General features: G+C 36.4%; 1 protein-coding gene across 1 annotated transcript; it reads right to left on the reverse strand.

The window, feature by feature from the left end:
• Positions 1 to 1,325: 1,325 nt before the first annotated feature.
• On the reverse strand, positions 1,326 to 4,209 carry LOC144428007 (uncharacterized). The gene is made up of 3 exons (XM_078116637.1): positions 2,215 to 4,209; positions 1,786 to 1,899; positions 1,326 to 1,418 (listed from the first exon to the last, which is right to left on the reverse strand). The coding sequence occupies exons 1-3, from the start codon at positions 4,202 to 4,204 to the stop codon at positions 1,333 to 1,335; spliced, it is 2,190 nt and encodes a 729-aa protein (XP_077972763.1). The 5' UTR covers positions 4,205 to 4,209; the 3' UTR covers positions 1,326 to 1,332.
• Positions 4,210 to 19,359: the final 15,150 nt, after the last annotated feature.

Genomic DNA, 19,359 nt, shown 5'->3' on the forward strand with positions numbered 1-19,359 from the left:
GCGCCGAAATTATTCCTGTTAGTCTACTGTTCAAAATTTGAGGACTTAAGTTCAAATATTATTGAGTTTCGACTTTTGTGAACAAGGCAACATACTAATATTTGATATTTGTCAGTAATTTCATTATAAATATTAAGTTGAAAATGTTCTGCAATTAATCGATGAAATCTCACTTTTCGGGACAGATTGTAGAATTCTTTCCAATTCTGAATAGATGAAAGTTTGCTTTGTATGTTTCTATATTAACTCAACATATATTATTTAGTTTGCCCAGATGTAAATTTTTTTGTTATCTAATTATTTTCGTCATTATGTCGTCATCTAAATTTCGAAAACATTTGCACGATGAAACCAGGGATTGCGGCCATGGTTCAATAAAAACACTTGCAATCAGAATCTGTCTTTCAGAGAAGTGTACAACATTCAACGAAATTTTGACTATGGGATTAAATTGCAGTTTAATTTGCATTGTTATTTTGTTGTTGAGTTCTATTTTGCCATGTGTCTCCTGTTTTAATTTGATATGTCATAGTTACTTCTATCGCAACCTTCTATTTCAAAATTGGAGAACTGATTCAGGTTGTCAGCTTTCTCTCCGAGTTAATTCGATATAATTTGTCTTTCTTTGACTTAGTGTTTGATGTTATAAATCATGTTTGATCATGCTGGACTAAGAGTCCTAAAATGGAAAACTATTATGGTAAAATATTGTGAAATCGTCAAGAGCAACATCTAAATTAGCGTAGGCGATCACCCAATGGAATAATCAGAAAACCAATTACAGAAGCAAGACATTTCGTAACTCAATTTCAATTTTTACCCCATCGAAAATCACCCCATTTGTTATTGTTCACTTAGATCTTCGCTGTCGTAACGTAACAACAAATTCTTGATCTATCAATTCTAATATTTTGCTGTTGCATGTTATACCGTTACCACGCATAAAAAGTTGACAACCACTGCTATCGATCACTGATCTTCAATCTACTAGAACATGACATGTAGAAATATATATATATTTATTAATTTTAATTTTTCGACATTTTTCAGTTTATTCTACAATCCACTATAGCTTACAGCATTACCAATGACAATTCGCGGTTAGTTGTCGAGCGAGCAAACTGGCGACAAAGTTTTAAACGGAGCAATGCATTGCAAACTTCAAATTTGTCCAATTGTCGGCTTTGTTAATGCTTATTATATTGCGCATTTACAGTTTCTTGAGAAATTTGTAAATCATCGTTGACGTGTTTCTACGGCCTAACACTACCAATATTTTACCGCCCAGAAATCGTGACACATTACTCATTTCAATCAATACCAAGTTTTCTGTCAAGTGTCTTTGTATTTTTCTTCACATTTTGCAACAATGTATTGTGTTTCTTTAAAAATATCTTCTAATTGTAAATACTGAAGAACTGTAAAATAAAATAAAGTGTACATTATAGCATATTTTAAATGTTTGAAAGTTAATCGAGTCGTAGATTATACAGATCATCAAATTCGTATACGTATTCAGCAAACCCAACTTTAGATCGAGTTTCGATCAGAATTGCAATATGCCTTCTGAATTCTAGTAACTACTTGAAGGTGGATATATTTCAATAAATTGCTTTCATTTCATTAGTTTTTAATTTTCTTCTGAGCTCATTCCGGTTTTTATTACTTGTGAATTGACTGAATAAAAACGCCACCGCATGGTTTTCTACAACAGTTGTTTCCGTCAGAAAGGTGCTCATTCAGCGGTAAATTACCCGTACTAAGTGGTATGTACATTTATGTTACCTGTGTATGCCGTTCCACCAATTACACCAAGTAACAGTAATATGTTGATCATCATCAGTATAACAGAAATATTACGATATCTTCTCGCAATGTCCCGTACTTCACCGATCTCGTCTGAAAATATTTTCACGCTTATTTTGGAAGATTTTTATGAGTAAAATAAAAAAATAAAAACGTTGATCCTAACTTGTCTAAAACTGATTATATTACCAAAACTGAATTTATTGACACAATGAGCTAGCTATTCGTATTTAAACAAATATAAAATAGATGGAGCTTAGCATATTGATGAGCTAGTTCAATAGTTTTATCAATTAGCATAAGAGGTATAGCGCAATCGAGAAGGAAAATTCACTAGGATTTGTGTTGTACTACAAATAATTATTTTATGTATATTTCAAATCAATAGAAAATATGTATTGTACCTACCTTTCAAATAGGCTTGATAGGTGGAGTAGTCGGTAGCATGAGACATCACACTTTCTTTATCTGCCAAACTGCGTTCTTCAACTTGTGTTTCAGCATCATATTTGCCGATGTTGGGACAAGGAAATTTACAAACTCTCACACCCTCTTCGCCAATCGGATGAAGTGGGGACACGCATTGTACTGAAACGTCTAAATGTGGGTATCTCGAGGTATGATCAAATTCTGACAAATTCCGCTCTGACAAATTCTGCTCAACCGGCAGTAGCGGATTTTTTTCAGTGGTGTCGTCCTCTTTGTGAACGTTAGTAGATAAAAAGTCTGGAGATTGAGGTTTGAATCCTTCCACTATAAGCTCTCCCGCCAGAAATGACGTCAGAGATGATTGTTGTACTGGAAAATCATCTCGATTTCCCTGCAATGAAGCAACTTTCTTCACAATGATGTCTTCTGAAACCCTGCTGTCAAGTTCCATTTCGCTTTCGTCATCTAAAAAATTGTCATTCATTTCGTCGATAACTTCTGCAAATTCAGCTTTCATGGTCTTTCTCCTAATGACGTCACTGTTTTTTCTAACCACTGGAGAAACTTTTTCTTCAGATATTTTATTCTCGGATAGAAGAAAGTCACGTGAAGTTCTTTTAAAAAAACCTAAGACCGATGTTTGATCCGCAATATCGTCAGTAGATGAGTCACCACTTTCTTGATTCGTTTCTCCGAGTGTGCTACTTTTCCTCTGTACAATAGAATTGATATTAGACAAAATAACTTGGTCACTCTGATCTGTTCCACTGACGTTATGAAACGTTTTTTCAGTCGTAATTTCTGAAATTGTACCGTCCTTCAAATGATCTCCAATCTCAAGCATATCACTACTTCGCTTAAACATACCGTTTGCTGAATTAGTGGGTGTATTTGACTTCTCTATATTGAGGCTTATAACACTTCTTTTATGCGTTTCACTCGACCCGCTATCAAGTATTTCTTCATTAAGATCTTCCGCGCTGCCGGTAGAATGCTTTGCGCTGTGTTCGAGGGAAGTCTCCCTCAATATATTGTTGCTTTCGGGATCCACAATCGATCTGGTGTTTTCTTCTTTCGAGGTTGTAACATCAGTCAACGCAAAGTCAAGGGTGTTCTTTTTCAAGCGCGATTTGCCTGTAATAGTCGATAATTCATTTCTGGATGATACTTTAAAGTTGGGATTTGGACCGCCATTGAACCTACAGCATTCTTCAGCTCTGCAGGGAAGATCTTTCGAAGATCTTCCATTTTTGGAACGTCGTTCTTGGGATAAAATTTTTCTTGATATATCAACCGAAGACTCTGATTTTCCACTGTCGAAAATTTCAATATCTTTTCTTGATTTTTCGATATATTCTTTTTCGTTGTCACCTACGGTCTCATAATTTGCATCGCTACCTCGGAAGGAATTTACATCAATTGACATAGAGCTTTTCTCGTTTTCAAGACGTTTTAAGATTGGCATTCTATGGTATGTTACACGCATTTCGTGTACTTCTGACAGATCATCTTCAGGCATAGATAGTTCATGTCGTGTCGAAATTTCCCTACCTTTCAAATCTGTACTCAACTTGTTGGATATTTTGTTCACTACAGCACAATCTAATGAACTTAGGTTCCCGGATGTACCTGGTCCATCATCTGGAATTCTTACTAAATTTCCGCAACCAGTTTTTACCATTTGTCCTGCGGTGGAATTGTTCTCAAGACCTTCGACGTCACGACAACAAATGTTATCCGCACGACAAGGTCCGTCTTTTTTGTTCAACTTGGTTTCCGCGCTCGGGGTTCCAGTTTGTAAATGTTGACTCGGTTCGGTACCATGTAAATATTGCTTAATTTCTACGCTTGCTCTACGTAGAAAAGACAACAGCAACGGATCTTTATTTGATTGGGTCAAAATTTTTGAACCCTCCAACTTTGCAATCGATTGGGTATTCGGGTTGCCGTTTTCCATGACATCAAACATCAAAAACTCACGATATGCTATTATAAATAATTTGAATACTTTGCAAAAAAAAGTTAACATACAGTTGTGATGTCATAATCACATCAATATTATGCTGCGAGACGCATTTCGAAACCCGGCCAGTTTCATTTGTAAATACCCAGGTAATTTTCGATGTTCACATTGTTTGTCAATTACAATTAGCAGAACGCGACATCTCACATGCCTCGATACCAACAGCAGTTTAGGGGTTTCCAAATTATAGTTTGCTTTACTTGAAAACGTGTTGTTATTTATACACTGTTTGATCGTGACCAATAAACGTTTAACTTAACTCGCGTTTGCATCAAGTTTTATAAGTTTTCTTCGTTCTTGGTGCCAAAAGTGTTTCATTATCACTGCAAATCCAAACCCAATCACTCACAAACATCCTCTTTGCTTCCTAAAATTAGATATAAAACGAATTCGACTTGCCTAAGTAACGATGCAGTAATGTCGCAAAATTTTTCCATGGCTGCCGATCCAATAATTGTGACAGAACAAATAAACGGCATAACACCTGGTTTTGTTTTTAACAGTAAAAGAAATGGAAAAACTATACCGAACAATAACCGAAGTAACCTAGCTTGAATGACATTTTGTAGTACATATATATGTATAATGCATACATCAGTGCTCCCTTTGTGCGTAAGATTATTGCTATTTGAACGCGATAAATTATCTCATATGACGTTTTTGGAACGACAATTATTAAAATAAAATAAAATAAAATAAAATAAAAAAAAAACTCATAGTAACAGTTTATGATATAGAGAAACATAAATCAGAAGTAATGTCGAAACATTCGCCTTTCCTTCTGTCCTTGGCGAACAATGCTCGCAATTAGCATCGTCTCCAACCTTATGAGAATGAATAGGTTTTGTTGTTTTCTGCACATCATTCACTTGCTCCGGTTTTCCAGATTCGAATTGAGACTCCGACTTTGCCACAAACCCTGTTTCTTCGACGACAGTTGGCATCTAAATGTTGTTGAGAAATTAACGGAATAACGCACAAAGTATTTCAGAGTGAAATGTCAAAGAAAGTGCAATAGTAATATGCGAGTTGCGATACTATCGGTGATTTTTTAGCTTCGAGCAATCATATTTGCATTGATATTCCTTGTAGAATGGTTTCATCGTTAGTTTTTTTACATTGAGTTTCTGTTCCGTGGATGCGCACAACAGCTCGACAGACGATCTTTGACTACTGCGCCTTTTCAAATCTTTTGTAGTGAATTGATGTTCTTTATGCAGCTTCGTGAGTCTCGTGACTGAAAATATTCACTCAAACAATATTGATCAATTTGTAAAAACAAGGTCACGCAAAGTTATGCGTTTGAATCCCCAGCTTGTCATTTCATTTTATAATTTTCGGACTCGTTTTAACAAATTCGCAATGCAAAGGATTCTGGAGATTGAGATGATTGTAATGGAAGTCCGACTGACCATGGCAGTTTGATAAATCGTAATTGATTTATAGAATTACTGGACCAATCGTTTTCAAGTTCTCATTCAAGAGGTAAGGAAATAAAAGGAATATATGCAATGCAGGCCGCCAGTTTCAAACGAGGACCGGTAACTTTCACGCTAATATATCTGGTGTATTGTCTCGATTCAAGAGTGTTTTTATTTCTAATGGACTTTACCATTGCAAAATTTTCGGGGCTATTTTAAGAGTGCTTTTGCGAGTTGGCGCCTGTAAAATGGGGTAATGTTTACAACCACACTTGAAAATCTGTCTGAGTGAGAAAAGTGTGTGAGCGAATGCGAAAAGGAGGCATTGTTACGTCACTTTTTGCATCTTGCTGATTGGCCAATGTCACGAAGTAAACAAGGAAAACGATGCTCGGGGAAAGGTCCATTACACAGTCCACTCGTAATATTAACAACGACTTATTCTGATCAATATCACGATTCAGAATCAAATATATTTCTCAAGTAAGCAATTCCAACGAATTCGAAGAGACCACGCAAAATAAAATGCATGAATAATGTTTATAAGATGTCATGAAAGCGAAGCAAAATTCGACGACTTTAGTTGGATTTTGTCAAGACAAATTGCCCATAAATTACGAAAATTTAAGGTTTTGTCTATTCATATAGGGTTGACGAAATATTAGGCAAACATACCCAGGAAAGGGTTATATGCAAAACTACAACAATGAAACTTTGCATTGCCAAATGCGACCATGACTAATCCTTCAAAAACGTGAAATTAGAAATAATTCTCTCAGAAACAGCAACGTTTTTTTATGTTATGAAATTGGGAAGGGTGAAGACACTTCATGAAAGTAAATTTGATTTGCATAGGATTCGATAATTGGTCATAAAATTGTTATATTTTCCGATATCATAATATTATGCCATTCTCGAATTCCAGATGAAACAACTAGATAAAATTTCGGCATAAAAAGTATATCAGAATAAATTAAAAGTGAGAGTTGTCACTTGCATTGCAAAAGATTAAAAAGTTGACTTGACCTAATGGCCAATTGTTGCATGACAATTAATCTTTGCTATTTAGTATAAATTTGAGGCGCAATAAAACAAAATGTAAATTGTCATTCTTACGTTTTTAAAAATACACATCTCCTGGGTAAATAGGAAGTCATAATTCATAGCAGTACAGAAAGATTGTTGCATTATGCCCACATACTGTGCACAGTATGACTACATGCTATTGCAACCAGAGTAAACCTATTATATAAAGAAATAATACAAACACAGATACGGATGACGAGAAGTTCATTGACCTCTATATGAGTATACCAAAAGATTATGTTTTTATTCAGTGGCGGCGCGTGGTCATTTTGACAACCGGGGCAAGCTACTGTGGGACCAAGTCACCCCCATCTACGGGGACAGGATGAGCGCTGTAAGTTCCTTCATCATTTTATGAGTATAAAAACCATTCCATCGGTAACAACCAATCGGCAAAAGCGACAATTTTTAACGATAAGAAAGTGTCTTTAAAACCGGTCCAAGTCAAGGGATTAATAAATATAGACATAGGTCATTTTGAAACCTCTTTCAAAAGGAAAGGCAATATTTACCCAGATAAATACAATGACATATTAACAGAAACTTCGGAAAAGCAGACAAAACCTAAAATAAGGTTTAAAACGTTACTATGAAGAAAGGAAAGTTAATGCAAAGATAAGGACATGCGTCGCTCACTCATAGATATATATGCTGCTAGACCTCTACTGCTTGAACATATATGCAACACGCCGCGGTTTCTTGGAAGCAAAATGCTCAATAACGCGCTGATTAAAGTCATGCATCCCAGAAATAACGTCTCTGTGAATGGATAAAACAGCCAAGGAATTTAATCTAAATTGCTCCATTGTGTTTCTGAGATACGTTTTAATACGCTTCAGCGTGCTGAATGTTCGCTCTGCGTCGGCGGAAGAAATAGGCGTCGTCAAAATGATGTCCAGAAATTTTGCAGACGCCGCAAAGGTAGTTACTAGAGTGTTATTTATGAGGAACCCATAGAGCGCGCAAGTTGATGTGATGTTCAAAAAAGTTTGATTGGTGTATATACATCGCAATTCATTTTCCTATTTACCCACGTTTATCATGGGGTAAAATTTGGAGACAGTAGCCAACAAATGGATGGGAAATTGACGTGCAAATTTTGAAAAAATTTTGGGGTTCATCAAAGAGAACGCGGCAAAGGTGTTCAGTGCGCAGACGATCGCTTATTTGATTCACCAGAATGTCACAGCATTCCTTTGCAGACAAAATCAAACGCTGCGTTTTTGGCCCGCGGCGTAAAGAAGCACTCCATGTGTCGTCGTATTTTATTGTTTCCCGTATACGAGATACAGCATCGCAGAAGTCTGAAATACACGACTGCACAGACGCTCCATCAATTAGCCTTGACTGCAATGCGCCGTATAATACATCCACGTGATAGAATATTGTGGAGAAAAAATGAAAACTCACCATCTTCTAGCAGACGCTTTAGACCTGCCGCCTCCCTCACAGAGCGTTCGTCCCAAACCGGAGAGCTCTGAATGCCATTGAAACACTCAATGAGCTCAGACCTAATTTCGGACACGCCCTGCACCACGCGTGATTGGAAGTACCAACGTGTTGGTGCACAAGCTGGGCGACGGCGGCTACATATCTGGCGAATGAGGTCAGAGCGCTCCGGCGAAACGGAAAAAAAATGAAGAAAACCCCGAAACATTTGAAAAAAATATACGGACGAGAGGGGTATCAAGACACATATTTTTAATAACGAGGTTAAATTGGTGTGCATAACAATGTAAAAAATGCGCATGAGGAAAATCTTCTTTTATATAAACTTGAACACCATGTTTCGACCCACTCATGACTGCCGCGCCGTCATAAGTTTGAGCTATCAATTTTGACTTCGCGTTGTAAGGCTGTAACACTTCTTTCAGTACAGCCTATATCCCGCAAGCCGTGCGATCAACGATTGGTACAAAGCTGTGAAATCTCTCGGTAGGTTTACCATCTTTCACAAACCGAAAAATCACAGCCAGTTGGGAAACGCACGTGATGTCAGTTGTCTCGTCAGACTGAATCGAAAAGAACTGGCAATTCTCAATTTCCAGAGCCAAATGTTGTAAATAAATTTTATACATTGAGTCGAGCAAATCATTTTGGATATCCTTAGATGTCCCTTTCGAAACAGTTGCGGCATCAAGATGATCTCTCAATACTGTATCTAGGGATGCGGTGTATTCCACCATATCCAAAAATACCCCTCTATTAGAAGAGCCAACCCGTTCATCGTGCCCACGGAGGGACAGCTCGTGACAACCAATGAACTACAAAACATCTATCAATCGACCGAGAACATGGCGGTTTTTCTCGACGTTTTGGTTGTGCCGACGAATAGAAACCGCGCGTCCTTCATCCAACTGTGCTGCAATATTAACATTTCTGAATGTTCGGTATTTTACTGCATTGTCCAGATGCTCCATAGAAGATTGGTGATCCCTGGCACGCTCGGAAAGATGTTTAAGATCTCTAAAACCAAATTTACACCAACGTGAGTCACGGGCGGTAGCAAAAAGTGGGCAATAAAAACAAAAAAGTGCATTTTTGTCCTCGCTGTAACACAACCATTCGTGTTTTTTATACCAAGTTTCTGCGCAGAATGTACGCCGACGCTTTCCTCCGTCATGGGATTGTTCCAGTGAACAATTTTTTGGTTGATAAGGCCCAAGACGTTGTACCTCTAATTTTTGTTCCAGCGGCAGCTGCGAAAACGGAGTGCGAAGTAGTGCATCAACCTTATTCATTATGAGATCTAAGGCTAAGAAATGCGAAGCCGGAAAGAAGTGAGGAGCTCAAAAGGAATGTGAAAAATCGAAAGCAAATGGACTAAAGGTCTCTAACTGATTCAAATAGCGAAACAAGCGACAAAAACGAAGGCGAGGAAACTATCAACTCTTCAAGCAACCAACGAACGAGAAGGAATGCGTGAATATGTCAACACGTTCTTGTAAGAAACGTCGGCATTGTGTCGTTATAATTTCGGGGCTAGCCCCGATCGGCCCCGATGATTTAGTAAACGAAACAGAAAACCAACGCGGCGAGTGGAAGATAAAAGAGAGAATACGATATACAATGAGCAACCGGGGCAAAATCGGCGTCGCCCCGTCGACGTTCGGCGAAGGCTTTGCGAGCGAAAAATTAACCATGTCGGGAGAATATGGCTAGTGTAGACAGTCTGTGCAACCGATATTGAGGTATTTTTCGAATATTTTTTATTATACCGAAAAAACAAACGGGGCATTGCCCCGGTTGGCCCTATTGACGCGCCGCCACTGTTTTTATTACCATGCATAACTTTATATTTTTATCCAATATAACAATAAAATAGACCAACTCCATATGACGACTCTAACTGGGGTCGGTTTGGGATCGATACAGCTTACCGATCGCTTATGAGAAACAAGTAAATGCCTTTTTTGTTTGATTTCGAGTGGATTGCAACCAGAATAACATTAGTCATTTTGCAGGGTTAGAGAATGTAAAATGCCGATAAAATTCACCTCATAAATGTATGAGAGTCCGATATCCTGATGGGAGCAAACTTTTGCTATGAATTTTCACATAAAAATATTTGGTATACGCTAAACACACGGAGCTCTAAAGTTGTAAACAGTCTGTGATCCTACAACAGCAATATTCTTGACAATTTAGAAGCAATACAGAAGAGATCTGTTCCCGTTTGATGCGAAGAATATTCTTTACCCATTCCAACGACGACTTTATCCTACTCATGACATGCGTAGTTTTCACACAACATCTCCGTTGAATAACATTTTTGAATCTACTCATCTGTGTTTCGTTTAACACGTAAACTACTGTTCGGATCTTTACTGACGTACAGTGGATCATCGGTCGGAGTTTTATTTCTGCCGTACCAATACTCAATTGGAAATTTCACTTCTTGTCCAGTACTCAAATAGAGTTTTCTGTTCTAGAAAATAAAATTAGTTATATAAGCATGATAATAAAATGCCCCGAAAAAATAATTAACAGGAGAGCGATGATTGAATTAATATATGGGCACAAAAATCCAATACCCAAGCTTGTCCGTGGGAATAGGATTCTCGTGGAGAGCGTCCCATGGGATGGGATGAGACAGCACACATTTTTATTTTCTATGAAGCAGTTGCCATGTCATACAACTTGATTACGTCACAGATAACCTTGGTATTTTTAGATTTTTTTTCTTTTTCTTGGTATTTTTAGATTTTTTTTCTTTTTAATGTTTTTATTTATGGTATTATCTAATTTTATTTATTTTGTGGTGGAAGTCCGCAGAATTCCCATGGAAAGGCATAAAATGCAGTGGGGTGAGATGAGACAGAAAATATTTCCCATCGACAAACCTGCCATTAACTAACTGAAGCACCAGTAGCCAAAGCGATTTTACTCAAATATGCCTTGGCGCAGGCGGTCACGTTTCGGTACACGTCTCACAAGATTCGAAGAAATTTTGATAAAATATGTAGTTTCCCATACTTTCATCTTTAATTACTGAAAATTTGAAATTGAGTGATCCATTGGTTACTTGGAAAAGCGGTTTTTTTCGCACCATAAAATTGCCCCAACAACAACGAAACGATTGGGAAAAACGATCCATATGGGGTTTCAATGATATATTTTATGTTTTCAGTAGTTCATTTGTTTACAGGACCAGCACTTTCTGCCGATGCCATTGTGACATAACAATGGTCATTTCGACACGGCGTATTGATATCTAAGATTGCACCGCACTATTCAGAGTGGTTCAACTCATTAATATCTGCAGGCTTTTTCATGGGAATGGAAGTCCATGGGACAGCACACATTTGTATTTCCCATAGGACAATAGCCATATTACATCATATTGATTACGCCGTAGCTAACCTTATTCGTTATACTTTTTAATCTTCTAAGTGTTTTTTATTCTCCCTTTTTCTTCATATATATATATATATATATATACTTGTATTCAGCGGTTCGCACCGGTTCTATAGAACCGTCTCACAGAATTTTATGAGATCAGCGAATCGGTTAGCATTCATTGTTACTGCCAATGTTCTGTTTGTAACAGAACCGGCTGAAAAATATGACTTTTGTGAAGAAACCGGCTGACAAAAACTTTGAATCTCACCACCGCTTGTATCTATAACTTATTTTGTGGTGGGACACCGACAGCGTGCTCAAGAAGGGGCGATTTCATCATTGGATTTGGATTACGCCTAAATTCAAAATTGCAGCTTAAACTTCATGGTGTATTGTACATGCACTTAATTAATATCTAATAATGAAATCTCGCCTTTCTTGAGCGGGAGACATGCTGTTGGGATTTTCAAAATTACGATGTCCATGGTATTTTTTAGGCTGTTTCAAGTAAAGATCACACATGGATGCAGAATTTATTCGCAATAACTTGAATATCACGTTATTAAACTCACCCCTCCTTAGCGGAATTACTTGCTGGTGGACTTTGGAAATTTTGTGGTATTTTTTCTACACCGATGCATGCTGCAATGTGTTATATTCAGTAATGGATTGCGCATAAATGAAGTGATTGGACCACTTTTTCCACTGATTGTCGAATTTTTATTGTTGACTAATTTTTAACCTTATGGGCTATTCCAAGTGACACTACAGGACAATTCCAGAAATTTTGCATTTGTTAAATTCAATATATTTTCACATTTTCAGCTACATGTTTTGTTTCATTGTCCAATCAGTTGCTTTATTGAATATGTAAAAAATTGCACAAAAGTTACATCCAACCTTACTAAGTAGATACAAAAAATATAGTAAAATATAGCGTGACACTACAGGACGGCAAATCCACGATGCACTAACAGTACGTTGTGTTGTGCTGTAAATTTTTGCGATGGTACAGTAGGAGCTCATAATATTTTCTGGTGCAGTAGCTGAACTACCCCTCTATGTGTTGCTCAAGTTACTTAATGTAACACTGTAAATCCATACCAATAATGTGCATATTGTATGTGACACTACAGGACGTGACACTACAGGACATTTTTCCACTTCGGAATAGCGGCATCTATCATCTCTTAAAATTCTGGTAATAAACCGTTAAATGGGTGAAGAAATGTTCTACAGCACTGCAAACATTCAAACTTTATTAACTTAAATCCAGTGCGTCAATTCCATATGAAATAACTGTATCACACAATCAAACACTTTGTGTCAGGAATCATCACAAAATATGTCAATTATACCAAAATTTCTACATTTCAGGCCATTTTTTATAAACCATCAAAAACCTGGGTGAAATTTTAAATTGTTCGATGAAATGAATGCAGTCCAATAAAACTCCAATGTCTTTTGGTATTAGAAATAAAAAAAAATTACTTTCACTACACTTTTTAAAAAATTGATGGATTTCAACTTTTGCTTGGAATGGCCCTTATACAGCCTACTCATTAGAGTTTATGCAGGCCTACTTTTTCAACGTAACTACTGAGAATGATTGCATATTAGTTTATTTCATGACTTCCGTTATTTCAAAAGTATTTCTGATTATCTGCCGTATTGAAATAGTTTGAATTCTATATACAGAAACATACGGTGTTTTAAAATTTATCGGAAGAGTATGTAACTAATTTTTACGAGGAATTTTATCGTCATTTTGACTGGTTAAAAGTATTGAATCTTTGAAATAAAATTTAGCAACCGTGCTATATATGTGTATTGTGCTTTGTGCAGTATAGTCCCCACTAAGAGCGCCAGTTTCGAATCACAGGCTCAGAATAAAATACACACTTTTTTCGGTTCACCTTCACTTGTTAATTCTTACATGCATGTACCAACGTCAGTCAACGAAAGAAATGTGAGAAAAATTTGTCGATGAGAGTTGTAAATTGCATCAAATTCGCATTAAATTGTGCGAGCGAGCGCCTTTTCACAATATATATCTGCCGAAATTCCGAAAAAATTCACGAAACGAATCCGTGTGCTACAGTATGTCATATAGAAAGAAATACGCTCAGAATGATTATCATACAAAAAATTATGATGTTTTTTAACGATTCATAGAAACGCAATTGACGGAAACGATCCATCTGGATGTGATTAGGTTTTCATGATATCACAATGTTTTTACCTAAATTTTGTTATGTTTAATGCTTCATTTTCTATGTTTAAATTTCAAAAATGGTCCGGAAATAATTTTAGCATATAAGGCTGGCACGCTACAAGGCAAGCCTTACAACGTTCTCCCATGAATTTCATCCGTACCGCCTCCAAACTATTAGAACTACCACGCTTAACAGTACACAAAGTCCTACACAAGAGTTTAATATTGCATGCTTACAAAGTGCAAATGTTACAGGCACTTCAGCCAAATGACACGCCAAGGCGAAAATAGCTTGCAGTAAACACGCTGCAACAAATATCTGAGGATGAAGTATTCCTCAAGCGAGTCTGTTTCAGTGATGAAGCCACTTTTCATGTCTCAGGAAAGTAAAACGAACACAATGTAAGAATTCGAGGATCGGAAGGCCCCCACACGAGTAGAGAACATCAGACAAATAGTCAAAAATGAATGTTTAATGTGGAATCATGTACAATCGAATAATTGGGCCATTTTTACTCCACGAGGCACCAATTACTACAAATGTTTACTTTGTTACTTATCGATTTTAATCGGTAAGTTTGTTGATAGGTATTTGTCTGTATGTCTGTTTGTCTGTTAGATGCACGTTGAGGCTATGCTACAACAAACATGGCAAGAAATGGAGTACCGTGCTTCGTGCAACTAATGGTGCATAGATACATAGATACAAAAATTAAAATATTTGGATCACAAAAGTTATTTTTGGATCGAAATGAGATAATTTTAACACAGGTTTGAAACGTGATTCCGAATACTCGAAAACGGATGCCCCTCATTCCACTGTATACTACAGGCACCGTACCGCAACAGAACACCAGATACCAACTTACGCGTAAACGAAATCACCACATGTAAAGCCATTTTTACTTTCGTTGATGCACACACAAAAAAATTAGACCCCCATAGAGGTCATAGAAAGTATTGAAATAAAAAAGTAATAGCCTTCTCGCAAAAAATACAATCTTCCACCACTGGAAATTGCAAACGGTCAAGTATACTTAAAGTAGAAAAATACCAACTGTAATAACATAAGAACAAAATGATCCATAGATGCCTCCCATTCTAGAAAATCAGTAAAAAGTCAATTTATAGCTGATGAAATCTATTAGTTAGCATTTATTACAACTTCCAGCTTCCATTATGAATATTTTGGTGAGATTCCATGAATATGTCCAATACAATTACAGAAAAATGTTGTTTCTTCAATTTGCCTATCTTTATTGTAGCTATCGGCATCCTGCAGAGAGAAATTTACCATAGAAGAAAAACTAGACCTGATAGAGAAAAAGTAACAGCATTTCTGGAATCAGCGCCCTCAAATTTGCTAAAAACGTTCAAAACATCTTAGGCACCATGAAAAATATTTTTTGTCGGCCATTGTTATCGCTATAAACTGCATTACAATCAGCTCTTATATCTGAATTAATATTCTTTGGTCAATGTCTAAAAAACTCATCAGTCAAAATCATAGACAACCTTGCACCGTGCGTCCGTTGTACTTCTAAAAAGATGGTTTATAGAATGACAGTAACAACAATGAAACTCAAACAAAGATCTTATCATGGTGGCCAAAAAGTGTATATACTTTTATTAGAAACTGAGGTTCAGATAGAAAAAAAAAATTTATTCGTACGAAATGCCGACCCATGATAAACACATAATTCTAATACTAGAGTAACCAATACATATGACAGAGAACATTTTATATTTTTTCACACAATATTCAAAAAACGTATCCTCATATCATACATTGTCCACAATCAACTGGCAACAACGGAATCACGGCAATAGCAAGAGTCCATGACAATACGATAATATGGCGAATTGTTCTGAGGCTAACTTCAATACATGGTCTGCAATATATATTTATGGTGACCGTACATTTGAACCCGTGTACATTTGAACCCATGCGTATATCCACGGGTTCAATCTATATGCGGGTGCTAAAACCCATGGGTTAGGGATAGTATGGGTTTAACTATCCGTGACACAAAAAAAATTCCATAGGTGCAATAGCATACAGGTGCAATTGTCATGGGTTCAAATGTACGTGGGTTCAAATGTAATGGAACCTATATTTATATCAACGCCTAGCAGTAATTTAAGCAATTTTACTGTGTTATTTACCTCAGAAAGGTATACACTCTAAGTCATGTAATGATCGTCAGAGCAAAAACTGGAGACTCTGTTCCAATCATAAGCAAAGCTTCGATAGCAGAACAGGAAATTCCACTTCTCCATTCTATATCTTCTTTGCAATACTCACCTTGCATTGTTATACTCATTATGCATATGGAGAATGTGTAAACCTGAGTTGAATATCAAGTTGTAAAAATGTTCAAATGTTTAACTAAAATATTTAAGTTGATCTACCCCAACGAGAAAATCAGACGCTGACACATTACAAATCAAGATTTTGTCGATCACAGCATTCTTTTTATAATTCTTCTTCTTTTTGTATAACTTGACCATAGATAATAAAATCACGAACGAATTTCTTGCCAATGTGACGGTACCTGACAAAAAGCGCGAAGGCCCAGTCTTGTATTCAACAAAAATAACATTGGTATATATCGTTTTTTTTTCTCGACAAGCTATTTTTATTTTTTCAATACAGCATTGTCAAGCGTGGTGAATCGCTTTGAAATATTTTTCTATTTCGATATTTCGAGACTCACGTGTCTCAAGACTGATGCTTGTATTTTCAAGTTTTACGCTTCCATTTCACCGTACAAAGTAAACCAAATACGATGTCTCACACTCACTTCGGGGATAAGGCTATTACTTAATATATATATTAAATCTGGTTTTCAAGGTGAAGGCAGACAGTAACTTTCTGAGTCTGGACAAACTATTGAATATCCGTGAAAGAGAAATAACTCTCATTAAACAGGCCACGCAATTATTCAATGTTGACTTGTTTCGGCAGTGTAAGCTGAACGAGAAGGAAAATTGGGCATCGTGCCATGAGGCATATAAATATAAAAATTGCTACTGCTTCGGCAACCACAAATTTCCGCCCTTACCTAGTCGTTATCAGACCCCAAATAAGATAAGGCCATGACAGTTAACATTCTACGTGAGTATAAACCGGTAGTAATATAAACTGTTATAAAGTCTCGTGTTCTTTTGTAATGAAAATTCCACATGACTAATTGATGTATGACATCAATGAAAGAGCACGGGGAGTGGGGTTCACGCAACCTTCGGTAAATTACGGTTTTCTCCAGGATTGAAGTTCGCGATTCTCAGAAGATCGACTGGCAAGACAGCCTAAACAGGTAATCAAACAAGGGGCTTTTGTTCACCATATGAGTCTTTGAACGAGTTGAAAAGAAAAATTAAAAAGTGATTTTTGGGAAATGGGCTGTTTTTTGCCAACAAATATTTGAAGATAAAGCGGTAAGTGCAAAAAGAAAAATGACGCGGAAGCTACTGGTTCGAATTTTTTTTTTCGAAATGAATCTTGAAGATTTTCAACGCATGTGACTTTATTATTGCGATGGGTCCACCAAGCACATAAATTACCGAAAGCATAAAATCCATCCTTCAGACAGTTTGCTGAGTGTTCACACCTAATAGGAAACGTGTTTTATCAATATTTCACAGAGAAATAAAACAGTCATAAGTCAAAATTACATTGTAAAAATATGGCTTCAATGAAAAAAAAAAAACTAAAACAATTACCCCGACCTTTTATCGGCGATTTGAAATATCCGTCTGAACCGATTTGAATAATTTACAATTCGATTCGATATGCCCAGTCCAAATCGGCATGTGCCTTAATTAATTTCCATCTTGTGAAAAAGTCGATTTCTCGTGGTTTACATGTTGCAAACTCTGGGATAATGTTTTAGCCTTCAAGAAACGTCCTTGTATGAAAATTATCATATGAGAGTTCAAAATTTCCCCCCTTTACTACACTCGTATCAAACTGGCTAATATTCGGTCCCTACTACAATAGGACTCTACAGCATTACTCATGTGCGTCGTAATAACAAAACACAAATGGTAGGTTGTAATGATTTCCGTATCCAATGATTGAGTAAGTCTCCGTTGGGCTTGATCTGAGTATGAACTGTATATGATTTAATATATATTCTTGATCTATACTTCCGTTAAATATATACACTCATTAGAAATATACTCCCACCGTCTGTGACAATGTTTGCAAGCAGTGTAGCTTTTCGTGGTTCACCAGAGGAAAACTTCATTTAGTCTAGGCTTGAGATCTCAAATCAGATCAGCTGGTATCGATTGTGTTACTCGACAAGGAATGCCAGAAGTCTCACTAGTAGCAGGCATGACAATAAATGGCTTTTTCTAAATTTTTGTCATAATCGTGATGTTTAGTGACTTTTATAATAAACTAGCATTCTAGCAGAGCTGAATAAAGGTATATCTGATGTTCATGTGTGTTGTTGTTTATAATGTGTCTTTTCGCGGCAATGAAGTACGGAATGCGGCTCTTGGTCTCTAACTGGTTGGCAATCCCTGAACTATGTCTTATTTTCAGCCGAGGGCTATTAAAATATAGGTCTTATTTTCGGGAAATTACGGTATTGTTAAGAACGGTAAATAATAAGTATACATTTGGAAAGTTTAACTCCATAGCTAATGAGTGTCAGTACCTAAGTTCGAATGTTAAGTCAACTTTCTTAACCCCATGCCGCCCCCGTTAAGATTAAAATGTACAAGGTGTCACTGTATTACGCCTTGTATGTGTCGCATATGTATTTCTGCTATATTTTATCTGGTAAATTCCAATACAATGATTGAATAAAGGTATCGAAAAAAGATCGAAACATTAAATGTTCAACCCATGGCCACTCTTTCATAATGGATTTCAACCTTTTTATTGGAACAGAACCTCAATGAAAATTACAGACGCTCGAGGAATCATTTTCCAACAACAGAACATTCGTGGACACACTTAAATATATTATGTCAATGTAATTATATTTGAACAATATGCATACAATAATACGAACTCTCGGATATGAGTCATATGCCAGAATTGCATTGTATAAATATGGTTCCAATGGGGGAAAAATGAGGAATTCATCTCCCAAAATGGCGGTGATTCGAAGTTTTCGCCTGAATCGATTCGAATAATTGACTATTCGATTTAATCCAATTATTCCATTCAAAATGATTGATAAGCCCGACTTGCTAGATTGAGGTAAATACTTTTATGCATTATAAAAATTTCAGTATGGAAACAAACATATGGTACTGTTTTGTATAGCGCAAATATTGAATTCTAGACTAAAGAGATTCGTCTCATACCCAGTAGCCTACATCAATTTTTCTTTGAGTTATAAATAAAATGTAAAAAATTCTCAACTTCCCGAATTTAATAACAAAAAAACATAAAATTAATTTACATAGATATTGTGAAATATATTTATGTGAATTAAATTAATTTCAGATATAAAGCGAGTGGACTTTGAAACGCTACTTACAAAAGTAAATTAGATTAAAAAGTTATTGAGAAA

The sequence above is a fragment of the Styela clava genome, chromosome 10 (genome assembly GCF_964204865.1).
Source record: "Styela clava chromosome 10, kaStyClav1.hap1.2, whole genome shotgun sequence".
NCBI classification, from domain to species: domain Eukaryota; kingdom Metazoa; phylum Chordata; class Ascidiacea; order Stolidobranchia; family Styelidae; genus Styela; species Styela clava.